Source organism: Anser anser (genome assembly GCF_964211835.1).
Source record: "Anser anser genome assembly, chromosome: 26".
NCBI lineage: Eukaryota > Metazoa > Chordata > Aves > Anseriformes > Anatidae > Anser > Anser anser.
The window spans coordinates 1,048,087-1,064,767 of NC_139747.1; the positions used below are offsets into that span (position 1 = coordinate 1,048,087).

The window sequence follows — 16,681 nt, forward strand, 5'->3', positions numbered from 1 at the left end:
TACACACACACACCTGTGTACACACACCTGTGCACACACACTTGTGCACACGTGCACACGTGCATTCACACCCCCCCTGTACTCACGCTCACCTGTATACCCCCCCGTACACACACACACACCTGTGCACACACACCTGTGCAAACACACTTGTGCACACCTGCACACGTGCATTCACACCCCCCCGTACTCACGCTCACCTGTACACACCCCCCCGTACACACACACACACCTGTACACACCCCCCCGTACTCACACTCACCTGTGCACACACACACGTGCACACACACTTGTGCACACGTGCATTCACACCCCCCCCGTACACCCCCCCCGTACTCACACTCACTCCCCCCTCCCCTTCCCGCCCCCTCCCCAGGCCCCGCCCCCTCCCCAGGCCCCGCCCCCTCCCCAGGCCCCGCCCACTCCCCAGGCCCCGCCCACTCCCCAGGCCCCGCCCACTCCCAGGCCCCGCCCACTCCCCAAGCCCCGCCCACCCATCCCAAACCCCGCCCCCTCCGCCCCGCCCCCTCCATTCCCTCTCGCGAGAGGGGCGGGGCGGGGCCGGCAGCGCTCGGGGCGGCTCCGGCGGCGCCGCTCGCTCCCGGTCCCCCCGCTCCCGGTTCCCCCCCCGCCCCCCCCCCCCCCATCCCGGTCCCCCCGCTCCCCGCCGGCTCCCCCCCCGGCCCCTCTCCCCTCACCATGGCGGCGCCGGGCTGGGCGCCCACGCACGTGCAGGTGACGGTGCTGCGGGCGCGGGGGCTGCGGGCCAAGGCGGCGGCGGGCGGCAGCGACGCGTACGCGGTGATGGCGCTGGGCCGGGACAAGTTCTCCACGTCGGTGGCCGAGCGCTGCCAGGGCCGGCCCGAGTGGCGCCAGGAGGCCACCTTCGAGCTGCCGCCGCGGGCCGCCGCCGCCGCCGCCCTGCGCCTCACCGTGCTGCACCGCGCCCTCGTCGGCGTCGACAAGTTCCTGGGCCGCGCCGAGGTCGACCTGGCGGCGCTCCGGGGGGACGGCGGCCGCCGGCACACCAGGTGGGGAGATGGGGGGGGGCCTGAGGGGACATGGAGGGGTCCTGAGGGGTTGGGGAGGGGCTTTGGGGGGGCCTCCGTGGAGCTGAGGAGCCCCTGAGGGGAGATGGGGGGGTCCTGAGGGGTTGGGGTGGGTCCTGAGAGGAGCTGGGGGGGCCTGAGGGGAGATGGAGGGGGGCTGAGGGGTTGGGGAGGGACTTTGGGGGGCCTCCGTGGAGCTGAGGAGCCCCTGAAGGGTTGGGGGGTGTCCTGAGGGATTGGGGGGGGGGGGTCTTGATGGGAGCTGGGGGGGTTCCTGAGGGGACATGGGGGGGTCCTGAGTAGAGCTGGGGGGTTATGAGGGGTTGGGGAGGGACTTTGTGGGTCCTGAGGTGACATGGGGGGGGTCCTGAGGGGACATGGAGGGGTCCTGGGGGGTTGGGGAGGGGCTTTGGGGGGACGTCAGTGGAGCTGAGGAGCCCCTGAGGGATTGGGGGGGGAGGGGTCCTGATGGGAGCTGGGGGGTTCCTGAGGGGTTGGGGGGGTTCCTGAGGGGACATGGGGGGGTCCTGAGAGGAGCTGGGGGGTCATGAGGGGTTGGGGAGGGGCTTTGGGGGGCCTCAGTGGAGCTGAGGAGCCCCTGAGGGGACATGGGGGGGTCCTGAGGGGTTGGGGGGGACTTGAGGGGGCTCTGGGGGCTTGAGGGAGAACTTTGGGGGGGGCCTGAGGGGGCTTTGAGGGGCCCTGAGCAAAGCTGGGGGGTCCTGAGGGGTTGAGAGGGGGGCTTTGCAGAGCTCTGGGGGGTTGGAGGAGGACTTTGGGGGGCCCTGAGCAGAGCTGAGGGATTAGGGGGGGCTTTGGGGGACCCTGAGCAGAGCTGGGGGGACCCTGAGGGGTTGGGGAGGGACTTTAGGGGGCCTCAGTGGGGCTGAGGAGCCCGATAAGGGTTTGGTGGGGGGGCTTTAGGGGGCCCTGAGGGGTTGGGAAGGGGGGTTTGGGAGGTCCTGGAGGGGAGCTGGGGGCTCCCAGAGGTTGAGGGGGGCCCTCAGTAGGCCCTGAGGGGCTTTGGGGACCTTAGGGGAGCAGGCTGTGGGTGGTGGTCCCAGAACAGAGAGGCGGGGAGCAGCGGGGGCTCGGGGGGGAGCCCCTCATGCCCTGCACAGGGTGACCCCCAGGTGGGGGTTTGGCCCAGGGGAAGGCTCCCGGTGCCTTTCCAGGCGCTGCTGCCCCGTGCTCAGGTTTCTCCTTTTTAAATATTTACGTGCCGGTGCGAGCGATTTACGCTGGGGCCAATGAAGTTGTCTGAGGAAGCTTAATGTGTTTGAAATGCCCCCTTGCTCGGGCAGAGAATGAGAGCCCTGCGCTGCCAACCGTTTGCGTATTTTTCTTAATAAATGCTTAGCGGAGCCTGGTGGCGTGTAGGAGCAGGTAGCTCGGCGCTGTTTGGGTTCATTTCCCCGCTGGCTGCAAGGCACCGAGCTGGAAGACTTCTCCTTGAACACCGAGTGCCAGACCCGTGTCGCGCTTGCACCTTGGAACATAAACAGTGGTGTGGTGCCCTGAAATCCCCGGGGTGCTCACCGAGAGCGCCGCGCCGGGAGCCGGCAGCGCCGGGAGGCAGCCCGTGAGTCACCCCCACCTCCTCACCCACCCGAGGAGCCGGTGTTTGGTGTTTATTCGCTACCGAAGCCAGGATCTGCTTCTTAACAAAGCCGTGGCCGCTTGTGAAGCCCTAATTACAGCGTGGCTGTCATTAAGGGCTGTGGGGCTGGTGTCAAGCCCTGATGTGTTTACGCTGCGAGGCTGGGTGCCCGCAGTCACCAGGGGTCAGCGAGGGGGTTCTCTCAGGCTGGTTCCTTCACGTCTGGGCCCAAGGAGAATTGTGGAAAGGTGTAACTTCGGTGCTTCTGGGGAAACTTGCGGTGTTTCCAGTCGTTAGCCTCCCCCCTGCCCTCAGTTTCCTGCGTGAAGCTCGTTTCTTCCATCATCACTTCGATGCTGTGGTGACATGCAGCAGCGAAGGGCTGGTGTCTTCTGGAAATGAAGCGTGGTGATGGAAAGGTGGGCACTAATGTCCTAAATGCGGTTAATCAGACTTTCAATCCAAAAGCCACTCCTAGCGCTACTGAAGAGGAGCCGAAACGCAGCAGACAGCTCAGGCAGAGCTTTGCTACGTGAATTACGCCGGTTCTCTTTGCCTGGGGGCTGAGAGAAGCTTACGCCCTGCTGTGAACGCAGGGTTTACTCGCAGCACGTGGGGTGGTCCCTCCTTGTGTGCCGAGGCTTGAAAATGTTGGCTGTTTGCAGCTAGAGTGAGAAGTTAAAGTTTGCCTCTGGTTTTGGGTGGGTTTGCCGGTAAATGATTTACTCTCCCTGCTCAAACTGAAGTGGATGTGGTGGCGTGCTCCTCAGGAACAGCGGCGCGTTGGGCTGCCTTTTGCTGAGCACGTAGTTTTCCCTTTGTTTGCCTTTCAGACAGGGCCCTCGTTGCCCCTGGGAGGCTGCGCAGGACAGCACGGGCGCTGTAGAAACGCAGGCGTGCGCCTGGAAAGATCGCGAGGCAGGACAAAAGGGCCCAGCCACGGCTCGTGTGGAGGGCAAAAGGCTCGTGCGTGCCCTGCTGTGCCTGGATCGAGCGCGGCAGTTGCCAGGCTGGTGCTGATAGGAAGGCGCCAGCCGTCGCTGCGGGACTTGGGGCAGGATGAACCTGAAAAAACATCACATTTTCTGGAAACCCAACCCTCATAGCACTGCGTGGTGCCGCTGCTGCTGTCCTGTACCCTGGAGTCTGAGCACTGACCGCGCGTGCTGCTCGCGCCTCCGCGTCCCTCTCACGCCGTCCTCCGCAGCAGGCTTCTGAGCCCCTCTTCAGCTAACGCCCTTCTGGTCTCTTTTTTCTGAAGAAAATGGCTTTTTCCCGTTCTCTTTCGTTGCTTCCAGCGCACAATCAGGGTTTTGAAGTGCAAATTTGCTGGAGAGGCCGGGTTGCACGATCCGGTTCTGTTCCTTCGTTTCCATTTACCAGCTGTGTGGAGTCGAAGCCAGCGTTTTCCACGCGTCCTTCCCTATCAGGCCGGTGGAGTCAGCAAGTCTGTGGCTCTTGGAACAGGCAAAAAACCAAACCAAAACCAACAACCCCCCCCACGTTGGTATGCAGCTGATAATATTTCTTCCCTGGCACTAACATGCCATGGATGTCGCTGAGGAGGACGTACGGGGCGGTAATTGAGCAACCGGAGTCGTGGCAGGCAGGCGCTGGTTTGGCAGCCTGGTTTCCCTGAGCGCTCGCCGCTCGCGGTGCGTTCCTGTTCCAGGCTCGGTGTCAGAAAGGGATAAGGCTCCGTCCGTAGCAAACCTGGCTGGTTCAATGCAATTGCTGCCGCGGAGTTGTGGAAATCCCCAGAAGTTCTGTAATGCTTGTTTTGGTTCTCGTTGCGTTGATTAGGGGTTCCTTAGCTTAAGAAGCATTAAGATAGCAGCTGAGACGAAGTTGGAATGAAAGGTATGAGGGTGTGGGCTGTGTGCGTAAGCTCTCTGGTACCAGTGTCACCTCTCTGAGGCTCCTGTAGCACCCACTTCAAAGCTTTAATCTCTGTGAATTTCAGGAAGGCAGAGGAAAGTACAAAAAAAAAAAAAGTGGCTGAGCTGACCTACGTGAATTCCATGTTGTGTGGGTTTTTAACCCTTTCTGGTTTTAGTTTATTAAAACAAATTTCACTAATATCACAGATTTCGCTTTTTCTGTTTGCAGTAAGAACTGTTTTCCTGTGGTATCTGGGGTTATAGGACTGTGACGTAGTTGTAAGATTAAAGGTTTTTCTTTTTCTCTACACGTAGACATTTCAGGTTCTTAAAACATGGACGTCCTCTGTTGTTTTAAACTATTTGTGAGTCTCGAGAGCTTGTTGCTAAAACAGATCTCCTTGGTTTGGCAGGTGGTACAAGCTTCGCTCCAAACCGGGGAAAAAGGAAAAGGAGAGAGGGGAGATTGAAGTGGATATCCAGTTCATGAGGAGCAACATGACAGCCAGCATGTTTGATTTGTCCATGAAAGACAAGTCTCGCTCTCCGTTTGGCAAGATCAAAGACAAGCTCAAGGGGAAGAGGAGCAGCGGGCTCTCTGACACGGCATCGGAGATCGTTCCCAGCACGACTCACTCCCCAGCTGATAGCGAAGATGAGTCAGCCGAGAAGGAGAAGAAGAAATCAAAGTTCAAAACCCTGTTTTCCAAACCTGGCCTGAAGAAGACTTCCCTCTCCCAGTCCATGTCCGTCCTGCCTACGCCTCAGCCCGGGGCCGAGCGGGTCAGGCTGCGGCCCAGCGACTTTCAGTCGCAGTGGGATGACGAGGAATCGGAGACCTCTCCAACCTCAGAAAGTGAGTAGATGAAGCGTGAGGCCTTTCCCCAAAGGCTTGCTTGCACTTTTCACGCTCCTCAGAGCGTTCGTAATGAACAAATCCATAGCAAGTCACTTCTGCCCACGGTGGTGTGTAAGTGTACAGGATGCTAGACACGGACAGCTGAGCTTACCTTGGGGTAGCTTAGAAACCGTGGGCAAAGCGTTCGGTAGTAAGCATCTGCAGTGTTTTTGGGCCACTGGAAGGCTCGTGTGATCCTGCCTGCCGAGGGCGGACGGTGCTAAGGGACCTGGGGGACGTGGAAGCAGCAGTGTAGTCACACTGGTGTCTGTTGCTGTGCCCAGTTAGTGAGCTGTGAAGCACTGAGGCTGTCGGCAGGCAGCGTAAGAGGTGTTCTTAGATCTTGAATTTCTCCCCATTGTTGTTTTGCAGGAGCCTTTGGAAATGCCCTGGAAGAGAAGTCCCCTTCTCCAGTATTTAAATCTCGTAAAACAGCAACTTTGGACAACAGGCAACTAAACCAAATAACCACTAGCAACACCAAGAAAGAAGGGCTCTCCTTATTCAGTGGCCTTAAATCCAAAAACGATCCGGTCTCCAAGTCCAGCCTGTGTATCAATGGCAGTCACGTTTATATGGAGGAGAGCGCACTGAAGGACAACACTCCAGCGTCTTCCCCCTCTCCTCTCAACTTCAGGAGGAAGCAGCTCTTTGCTTCAGAAGAGAACCTGTCTTCCAGGTCTGCTAAAGGACCTGAAGAGGTGGGCAGAACGTCTCCCAGCAATGCTTTGTCTGGGTCTGCATCCCTGGAGACCTTTAAATCCATGACTTTGCCGTCGTACAAATTGCTTAGCAGTGAAGAGAACCTGGAAACCAGCACTCCCCTGACCGTCGAGATCATTAAAGAGACCAAAAAAACGGACCACAAAAAGTCTGCCTTGCTTTCCCTGGTCACAGGGAAGAAGGAAGCAGTGAAAACCAGTGACGCTGAAAGAATTCCAGAGAGGACTCCGAAGGAAGAGGAAACCAAGGCTGCAGAAGAGAAAAGTGAACAGGAGGCCAAACGTCTTGAGTTTTCAGCAGACTTAAGCAGAGGAAATCCTCCAGAAGACAGTCACCTAGAAGAAGTCCCCACGAATAAACAACCACTCAACCCTTTTGAGGAAGAGCCGAAACCTGAAAAGGCTGCTGCACCAGCGAAGACCAAAGCTGTGAAACCCAGGTCAGTCGTGCTTGCCTCAGATGTTGCTATCGATAGCAGCGCGCAGTGGTTGTAGGCTTTAACTAGACAGCTTCCTACCGCAGAGCAGCACCTGGGGACTTGGTGTGCTGCACGCAGCAGAACTGTGTTACTCTGGGGGTACCCGATGGCTTTGAGCTAGGTGCCGGACCCAAATAATAACTTTGAGGTCTTTCTCAGTACGAAAAGTGGATGATGTAGGGCTGTTCCCTTTAAGCAACGCCAAAAATGCTGGTTTTCTGGGTGCAGGCATCTTTTCAGATGCTGCAGGGGTAATTCTTCTTGCTGGATCTCTTGCACAAACTAACATTCTTCTCTCAGAGCTGTGTGGCTTGAAACATACCCAGGGGCTGAAATACCAGTTCTAACATCTCTACTTCTCCCTTCTGTTTTGCTACGATCTTCAGAGGAGTTAACCTTGGAGCCCTTCTGCTTTTGGCGTTGTTCACAGCAACACGAAGTACGTTTGTGGCATTTATACACAAGGCTTTTTCGGAAATTCTGCTCGTGTAATTATGTATGTGGTTTCATATATATATTTATATATATATGTCTAAATACGTGTGTAAATGTATTCATTTTACTAATAAGGCTGTTCTGCGTCCTCCTCCCACCCTATCTTCAGTGCTGCTTCACGCTTAAGCATCTTGCATATGAAGTGCCCTACTAACAAAATTGCTTGGGGTGCATCAGATGAGATCATTGCTGCGATGTCTGCTTCGCAGCGCTGCTTGTGCAAACTACAGCAGAAGTGTTCCGACATAATGGAGCGTTTTGCGAAGGTGCATTCAAGTATGTTAAGTCTATTAGGCAGGCTCTTAAGTCTCTTGCAGTGTAATTTGTCTCCAGTGTTAGGCGTTGATGGAGGCTGGTGCTAAAGCTTGTCTGCTCCCGCCTCGTGTTGCATCTGCGAGTGACGTACATGCGAGTTTTTTGTCCCTTTTGCAGACTGGGCGTGCCCGCACAGGAGGAAACCAAAGCCACGCTTCCTACTCTTGCACCTGACTCCCTTCCCGCTTTTCTTTCTGTACACCGTATCAGTAGTGAAAATAATCCCTTTATTTCTAAAACGGGACAGAAAGTCACCGTGCCAGGCTCTGGAAGCATTACTGGTTCTTCTGCATCTCTCCCTCCTCCTCTCACTGCAGAGCTTTTGAGTGGCAAGAACCCCTTCAGCCCCACCTGGGAGAGGGCGTCCCCGGCGCTGGACTCGGAGCACGCTGCCCATTTGCCGCACCGTCCCGCAGCCCCCGTTCCCAAAGCTCCCCTTCCCAGGCAGGCGTCTGGTAGTGGCAATAATCCTTTCGCTTCTGACTGGGGGCAGGGTCCCGAAAGCTCTGCTACGCCTGCTTCCTGGGCTGCCTCTTCTCCGCCTGCGCCTTCCCTCCCTTCGGGTCGCCACCTCAATGGCCATAACCCCTTTGTGTCCCAGCTTGGAGGAGGGGGACCAGGCGTGCCAGGTTCCCGAGCTGTGGCCGGTTCTCCCCCTTTCTGCCCTCCCCGTGACGCAGGCCGTTCCTCCGCTGCGCACCCCGCTGATCTGAAACGCTCTGTGCTTACCGCTTCAGGGGGCTCTTCAGACGCGGCTGTGACTAGTAACGTAAGGGCTGTGTCAAATCCTCTCGGCGCTCTCTCTGTCGGTCCCGGTCTGGCTCCAGAGAAGCAGTGTGATTCCACGCAGGTCCAGGCAGACGTAGTGGCTAGGAAATGCGTGTCCTTTCTGCTCGGGGAGTCGCAGCCCGTTCCGACAGGGGACGAGGGTTTGGGTGGGCAGCACCACGAGAAGCAGCCCTCTGATCCCAGGGGGGTGCTACCCACAGACGCAGACACTGCAGGGAGCGGAGCAGGGCTTGCTGACAGGCTGGGGGCAGAGAGCTGCCCATCGTCAAAGCTCTCTAGGGGCAGCACAAATCCCATCCAGAACAGCGAGGCCGCTGCTCAGGACGGTGTGGAAATAGGCAGTGCGAATACCGAGCCCTGCCCGAAGGGTGGCAAACGCTCCGCATCTCTCTCAGAGTGTAGTAAGAGCCTCTTACCAGGGAACGGAGCTGAACGGCCGCCTTCCTCTGCGAGAGAGCTAAATGAGAAGCAGGAGATCTTAAGTGAAAAGAGAAGGGAGGAATGCACACCCACGTTAGAGCCCCGGGCGTCTCCATTTGACCAAAATGACTCATTTTCTCAAGCAGAACGTACGAAACCAGCCCCGGGAGCTTGCACGCAGCCCCTTCGGGAGGCCGATGCGGGAAGGGCTGGCAGCGAGGCGTCGGTCACACCGAAGCCAGCACCACGGCTGTCTTTAACACTGAAGAAGTGCCCACCGGTTTCTCAAACCGATGAGTTAAGTGACGTGCCTTCGTCAGCTGAGGGTGTGCAATCCGTGCGTGGGCTCTCATTGCATAACGAGAAACCCTCAGATGCTCGTGGATGCCTCCCCCCGAGTGGCTCACTGACAGCTCTTACTCCAGCACTAAAGCTCAGAGCTGACAGCAGTAACAGGCGTTTAAAAACCGAGGGTGAGGATGATTTATTCGACCGTCTCACAAATCTGAGGTCTGCTGTTCCGGTTACTGCAGACCATGGTGTGAAGCTGCCCAGTCTTCCAGTTATCCCAGAGGGAGGCTCCGATGACGAGCTGCTGGGTGACTGTCAGGGGAACTGCGGTGTTGCTGCAGGTGATGAAAATGGTCTGGAGGCTGGGAAGCTGTCTGTAGGTGCAGTGCCTCTGCACGAGGAACTGAAAGAGAGCCCTGGTACTTCTGCTGCAGCCGCAGCAACGCTGGCGGCTCCGGGAGGAGGAAATGCTCCTGGTGTTTGTACGCCACCTGCGAGGGTGCATGTGCGCGGTGTCAATAACCAGAGAGCTGACTCAGGCCTACGTACGGCATCTCATTCCAGGGAGCGCAGTGGTTGTTTTGAGACACAGGAGTTAAAAATAGGTGCTGATGCTGAGGAGCGTGCGGAGAGTGACTTCTCTGAGCCTTCTGTTTCCTCTTCCTCTCTGTCAAGTTCTTCACAGCCCTGCTCTGCCTTTCGCTCCTTCTCCTCTGACACCCCAAGTCATAGAGCAGAGTCTCCGAAAAAGCCAACAGCAGAGGGCTTCGCAGATAAAGCAGGAATTTCTGGCAAGAAGAAGCTTCTTCAGGCATGGGTTTCACCCTCTGAAACGTATCCTAACCAAACTCAGCAGGGTGGTGAAACCGTGTCTCCTAAGCACAGGTGAGAATATGGGAAACGCGCAGAAAGTATCTCAGTGCTGGTGTGAGCCTTGCTTTTGTCGGCACAGCTCTGTCTCTCCAGCTGCAGAAATCATTGTTCTTTTTAGTGACATAGCATTGTGCAGCCTGAACCTCTGTCCCGTGGGTTGTCGGTGCCTGAGCCCTGCGGTGCTAGCGTAGGGTCGTTGCTGTAACTTAGCAGACGGCACCAGAAAACTCGGAGCGTCCATGGAGGATGCTGACAGCACTTGAGGGGGCCTGCCGTTCGTAACAGTGCTGCCCCGCAGGAAAACTGCTGGGGAAACACGGTCACGTTTTAAGAAATGGGGTCGTTTAACCAAATTTGAGAAACAGACTGGGAATGATCCTTTTCAGAAATGGGAGAGCAGTTGCAGGAAGCCTGATAAACTGGGATACTCTCTCGTATATTGGAATCGGGCTCCTGAGCCCCAAAGTAAATTGCAGCCAGCGATGCAGCTAAAACCCAGCTCCCAGGAGCATGTGGCTGCTTCCCGGAGCTGCTCCTCCCGTGGGTTGGGGTGCTGCTGCCCGAGGAATCGCGCTGCTGCCCTGTCAGCCCTCGGTGCTTTCATCTGCAGAGCTCCGTCTAGAGCGTAGGACGCTTCTGGGTTGGCACGTGCTGAGATACAAAGTACAATTTTCTTCCTCTGTTAAAGCTGGCAAAATGAATCCTGCTTGAGCAATTGAGGATGACACATTTTGGCAGCTTATGGCGCAAACTAAGATTGGATAAGATGTGACGTGCTCGTCACAGGGTAGTAGAAGCATTTGATATTTTGCAAGAACCGTGACTATGTTCTCGGTAAGAATGCCAGGCTCAAATGCCAGTGCACAACAGAGCAGAATAACCGCTGCTGTGCACTGCCTGCTCGTGCAGACTGACCTTGCTTTTCTTTTATGACACTGTTCAAGATATTTTTTCCCTTGTTACTGTTTCTTTATCTCCAATGCCTTAAGTCAATAAAGATAACAGAAGGAACTGGAGTGTACTTATAAAACACCTTCGGCTGAGACAGAAATGCCTTATCTTAGAGACTGAGTAGGGTAGGAATTTTCCCTGATTTCTTGCTGTATTTGTTTTGCCTCTGCAGATCTGTGTAGTGCTAGTATTATACCTACTGCCTGAATAACGTGAGCCTTTTTCATGTTACAGACTCCATCCTGTGAAGCCAATGAATGCCACGGCAAATAAGTCTCAAAGTAAAAACCTGAATGTCATCAGCACTATGAATGAAAAGCTGATTGAGATGAACGTAAAGGTATGGAGGAACGTGGCGCTTCAAACCCAAGTTTAAGCAGCAAACTGATCAGAGTTTCAGATTCAGGATAGTTTCTCTGGGCTCCTGTCGTGTGTCCCAAGCAGAAGAGTGGTTGTGCTCAGACATGGGGAACACGAAGTTTCCTTTTAGCGGTCCCCAGGGGTGGGGACAGTCTTTGTGCTTGCGAACTTGTCAGTGCTAGAATCGGCAGCTCTTGTTTGAGTGGGGGTTTCTCCGTGGAGAGGATTTAGGGGTGCTGTCCGACTCCCCAGAGGCGAGCGGGATGTGTCTGAGCGATGCGGTCGCTGCAGGAGGAGGGACGGGTGACTCACTGCCTGCGCTACCTTGGCACGTAGTCGTGTTCGTGACGTGTAGGAGCTGCGTAACTCGGATCAGCCAGAAAGATTGGACAAATTAGTCACTGTTTGTATGCAAGCCTGATTAGTCCCCAAAGCTTCTTTTCACCCCAAAGTAAGTATGTGGCTCTTAAAGCTGAGGAGGAGGGAAAAAGTACCCTCAGGGTGGCTGTTGCCTTGCAGCGTGTTGCGTGAATACCCTGTGCCCTTTGCGAGACCAGGTGCCTGCTGTTGGAGCAGGGCTGGTTCCTAAAAGCAGAGCTGTGCAGCTTGCATAATCACTCGGATTTAAAGTGATTTTTTGCATAATCTTTGTCTCAGGAGACCTCTGAAGCGAATGCTGTAGTGCCTCCTTCTGGTGTTAAGTGGAAAAGAAGAACAGGTTTTATTTGCACAATTTAAACTGACGTGTTGCTGTTTTCATTGAATTGAAAACTTGTGGCTGGTATTCTGGTCTGGTGCTCTGCTTCCGCAAACGAAGTTAGGCTCAACGTTGCAGTCACTGGAGCCTGTTGAATGAGTACTCCCTGCAACAGAAACGTCTGGGCTGGTCTTGCATCAGAGACTGTTTGGACTGAATTGGCAGAAGCTGCCAAGTATTTGTCTAGTTTGCTTAAGAGTTAGAAGCAGACTTCTCAGAGAAGCTGTTTGTGATGTGTTCTCTACAATAAGAGTGAAATGGCAAGACCTAACTGGGTGGCTTGTGCTCTTTAACCTGAATTTGACTGCCCAAGTCTTAGCTAGATTTTAAACAGTAGCTCTCCCCGTGCTTGTCAAAATGCTTTTTCTTGTAGTTGGTGGTGCATGGCTCTAACTTCCGTGCACCTTCACTAAGCTGGATGGGCTGTTGCCTAGAGTCAGCATGACATTCTTTCAGCATAAATTGCAGCAGAGAGTTGAATTATAGAACTGACATTATGCAAAGCCTTTATGCTAAAAGCAATTGCCCGGTTGCTTTCTGTAACGGCTGACACTCTCTGAGCCTGCCTTCTGTTTTGGAGGAGACTTGGTAGGCTCTGTAAATTGGCTCTGTGCTGTAAGTGAAGTATTACGCACCTACTCCAAAGTACTTGTTCTCTTTCCCCCAAAAAAGATTAAAAAGCTGTTCTGCGTTCTGCAAGTGCATGAATGTACAGTGTTGTGTGTGAAGTTCTCTGGGCTGGGTTTGATAATGGCCCGACGGTGCTTTATTGCAGAGAGCTCGTCTGGCCTGGCCTTGCCTGCCAGCCTCATGTTTTTTCACGGCTTGGGTCTGGGCAGCCTGCTCTGCGCAGTCATAAAGCTTAATGATCAATGTTCTGAAATGCCATTTGGATGGAGCTTACCTTTAAAAAGCACAGTAATTCTTCTGAGAAGCAGCTGTGTTTCTGCAAATGCTGTGCGTAACTGTTCATTGGTGCCTCAGCTCCCCACACCAGCTACCAGATAGCATTCAGTTGCTAGTTTGCAATGCCTGTATATCTGTAATAACCCTGCCTTTCTTCTCTTGAAGAAATACGATCCTTCAGATCCTGCCTATGCTTATGCTCAGCTTACACACGATGAGCTGATCCAGCTGGTCTTGAAACAGAAGGATACGATTAGCAAGAAGGATCTCCAGGTGCGGGAGCTTGAAGACTACATCGATAACTTGCTTGTCAGAGTCATGGAAGAAACCCCAAACATTCTTCGTGTTTCAACTTCGGGAAACAGAAAAGCTGGAAAGATGTAAAAGCTCTCTGGACGTTGAACAAAGAACTGAATTCCCGCCAGCAGAGTTTGATTAATAAGGAGACAATGTGAAGTAGGTGGTACCGGTTGTGCTGCCCACACAAAATGACCTCTTTCCTGTTTCTGCCTTGAGCAACTATCGCTTTGGTTAGTGGTTACATCAGGTCTTCTACAGGGAGTCCAGAAGTAGAATCAACTTACCATATTTATTTTTTTTGGTCTTTTTCCATTATTTGGGAAGATTTGTTCAGGCATCTAGTCCAAAGGATGATTGCGATAGGAAGGAAGAAGGTTTTCTTTGATATGTTTTCCTTGCCGGCATTGCTGATCCTTTATGAAGATTTTTTCATAGTTCAGTTTTGTAGCTGCTTTGATAGATCAATTACTCCTCTGTCCACGTCTTAAGTTATAGTGCAATATAAAATCTTGTACAGTAGAGCTTGAGGATTTGATTTTTTTTTCTTTGTTTTGAATAACTACACTGGAGAAGTCCAAAGATGTAAGCCTCAGAACAGGGCTGCGTGAGCTGTACTTTAAAAGCAATTAAGGCCCTAAAAGTGGAATGCAATTTAAACCATGGACTGGAAAGTAAGGAACAAAGCTAAATTAATGACACAATGTAAATATGGTTTCAAAGCAGTTCTCCAAGGGGAAGGTTTACAGGTGGTTTTTGGTCAAGGAAACACTGAGATGTCATGGTAGTTTATCTACCATAGGAATAAGTAGTAGTAGTGCATTTGGGCTGAAGGTACCTTAAATTGGAAGTTGTTCTCCTAGAGGCTTCAAATTCCCGATTCAAAGCTTGTTCAGAGAAGGAAGAAGGCAAAGGTACATCTGGTTTCTGTTCCCTATTCTTAAATAGGGATGGATTTCACTGTACACGTGTGTGGCCTGTGTCACTTGCTGTATGAAAGCTCAGTGATAATTTTGGTATTATACTGTTGCAGTTTAGTGAATCTAAGTGCCTTGGATTTTGGAGCTGGTGCTTACCTTGGAACAACCTTCTGAGGTGATCAGTCTTAACGCTTTCTTATATTTGTTACGCAGCTATCAAAAGAACCAAATTGCCCTCCCCTTGGGACGGGAACAGTTAAAATTCTAGTGCTCAAATCTGATTTGGTTTTCTTTGTGACTTGAAGCTCGCAATGGCATGAAAATTTATGTAGCTGAAAAAGAGTACTGGTTTTGCAAGACAATCAGATACCTCGGTCTGCTTCCTTAGTTTGTGGCTTCTTTGCAGCTCAGTAGAGACAGGTATGTTCTCCCCATCTCATCAGGCAGAAAATAACAGCATAGCACTGTCAAGCAGCCACAACAGGCTTCCTCCACTGAAAGTTAAATGTGGCCTTTTTGTGGCGAGCTCTTGCCAAAGATAACAAGTCAGATGTGTCTTTGCAGCTCTTAGATCAATCAGGGTTGTGAGAGTCCATGAGAAGTTTAGAAGAAAGTTGAAATATCAAAAGAGTGAGCAGCAGAGAACCAAAGTAAATGCTTCTGCCTTCTGAAATTGAGGTAATCTATTTAGTCACTCCAGACGTAGCTCGAAAGGGGTGAGTTTCTAAGGCAATTTTCCTACAGTAAAGCACTTTAATGAGGGACTAGCTGGATTAACTATTAACCTCTTAGTGGTAGTCTTCTTACTGGTTTCATAAAACACTGAAAACTACTGGAGACTTCTTAAATACTGTGTTTTTGTAGTGAAGAGTAGTTTAATATATTTGCCTAGAGATGTACACATTTATTGGAAAATTCAAAAAATGCCGTTAATTACATTTTGTTACTGTAAACTGGCTAACTACCAAAGTCTGGCCTAGCAATTGAATCTTTTCTGACAGAGCTCTCCTTCATGGGAAGCTCGATTTGAAACAAGCCTTTTTGGTTTAAGTGTTAGGAGTCTTTTAAGACTTCAGGTACTTCTTTACTGTACCCTCTTCTGTGAATGAAGGGTCTGAAACAAATTCTTAGTGGCATCTTCAGGTCTTGAGTGATGGTTTTAATTTTGAGCGGTGCTGGTTGGCATTACTGGAAATTGATGCTGCTTCTCGTGCCTTGAAATAATGAGGAAGATGAAGAAATAATTTCAGTTTCTTCCTTGTGCCTCAGTGGATCTCTGGAAAGAAGTGGTTGCCTATACCTCATGAATAAATTTGTCTTCTAGACTTTTTTCCACAACTTTCTGGTTTTCTACTTCAATCAGAAAAACCAGTAGTGCCTTTGAACAGTGGCATAAAGTTCAAAATCAAAAATGGTATTACTGGTAGTCATAACTGGACACATGTTAAGGAAGACTTGGCTTGGTTTTTGCTGTCCTTCTTTTAAAAGAATAAGGGTACTACCGTGTGGCTGCTGAAGTCACTGTGATGCTGCGTATAATGCTCTTGGAGTACGGATCTCATGAAGTTCTTACGGTGGATTGATTACATGCATTCCTTTTGGCAAGAATATGTATCTCGAGGTTGTATACACACAGACAAAATGGTAAGATATGCTAATAATAGTCTCCTTAGAGACGGAGCCTTAAAACTTGTAATATCCTCTCTCAGTAGCCTTTTGCTAGTTTCAACTTTGTCCATTAAGGTGGGCCTCGGGTTGTCTGGCTTTTGCACCTTGGGTGGTTATCTCCTGTGGTCGCAGGCCTTGCTGCAGGGTGGCGGTCCTGTGCAAGCCACGCTTCTACTTCCAGAGCTGTGAAAACACAGCACAAATCTCGTACCTCAGTCTTTTATCAGCAATACTATTAAATACTATTTAAAGCCTTTCTTTGGCATAAGGGGACAGGCATTTTATGTTCAGCAGGGTGCTTCACGCTGACTTTTAAGGGGCCTAAGAATCAAGTGTATTGTTTTATTATTTTATTATTGAAGGATTTGAATATATTTTTTCCCTGTTCATAATACTGTCTGCTTTTAGCCTGGGTTGCTGTTTGTTTTTAAATGCCCTTTGGTTTCATGGAACACTAAAATAAAAGATATCTTAATTCCAGTGTCCTGATCACTTTGTTTCCTCAAACAGCAGTGTCAAAGAGTACTGAAACACGGAGAGCTGGGGGATGTCTGGGTGCTGCTCAGTAGGTGCCTTTGCCTCTTGCAGCCTTCCTGAGGGTTTTATTTGTGCCCCTCAGTTGTCTGATCTCTTGGTAACTTCTAACTGAAGTGCGAGATGCTTGTGGTTTTCTGTGCACGCTGTGGGCTGCTTTGACCTCCACAGTAACTCGCAGAAGTGTGGGGCGGGTGGATGTGCTTTGGAGCACATTGTGTGTATGGAGAACAGGTTGAAAATGCAGTGGTTGTGCATCAGTGACCTGCAAAATGAAACTAGTCCTCGGTGCTGCAGCCCCAGGACCTCACCCTTTCCTCGTGACAAGCTCTGCTGCCCGAAACTCCTCACCCTCCAGGTATTTTGGGGCTAGCTCCATCCCTGTGAGCTATCTGTGCAGGAAGTTCATGGTAAACACCTCATGGGGCGGGGGAACCTGATCGACAAGCTCATCGCCATCACGCGAATTGAGACTTT

At 52.1% G+C, this 16,681-nt stretch overlaps 1 protein-coding gene across 5 annotated transcripts; it reads left to right on the forward strand.

Annotated features, from left to right (window-relative positions):
• The first annotated feature begins 553 nt into the window (after positions 1-553).
• RAB11FIP1 (RAB11 family interacting protein 1) lies at positions 554-16,150 on the forward strand. 5 transcript variants are annotated; one of them, XR_014575497.1, is made up of 7 exons: positions 628-1,031; positions 4,943-5,385; positions 5,800-6,589; positions 7,015-7,067; positions 9,614-9,823; positions 10,997-11,102; positions 12,951-16,150. XR_014575497.1 is itself a non-coding variant. In XM_083812006.1 (6 exons), exons 1-6 carry the CDS (start codon positions 700-702, stop codon positions 13,167-13,169), a joined length of 4,158 nt encoding a protein of 1,385 aa, XP_083668132.1. In that variant the 5' UTR covers positions 622-699; the 3' UTR covers positions 13,170-16,150. The 5 variants fall into 5 exon arrangements, 4 of the variants coding, with proteins under 4 accessions (XP_083668134.1, XP_083668132.1, XP_083668135.1 ...); XM_083812006.1 differs by lacking the exon at positions 7,015-7,067 and having other exon boundaries at positions 622-1,031; positions 7,556-9,823; XM_083812007.1 differs by lacking the exon at positions 7,015-7,067 and having other exon boundaries at positions 629-1,031.
• The last annotated feature ends 531 nt before the right edge of the window (positions 16,151-16,681 follow it).

Bases quoted from the DNA above. Each gene is read 5' to 3' on its own strand.
- RAB11FIP1 (XM_083812006.1), top strand. From the start codon at position 700: ATGGCGGCGCCGGGCTGGGCGCCCACGCACGTGCAGGTGACGGTGCTG. The intron at 5,386-5,799 runs GTGAGTAGATGA...GTTGTTTTGCAG, and splicing joins GACCTCTCCAACCTCAGAAA to GAGCCTTTGGAAATGCCCTG. The intron at 11,103-12,950 runs GTATGGAGGAAC...CTTCTCTTGAAG, and splicing joins TGATTGAGATGAACGTAAAG to AAATACGATCCTTCAGATCC.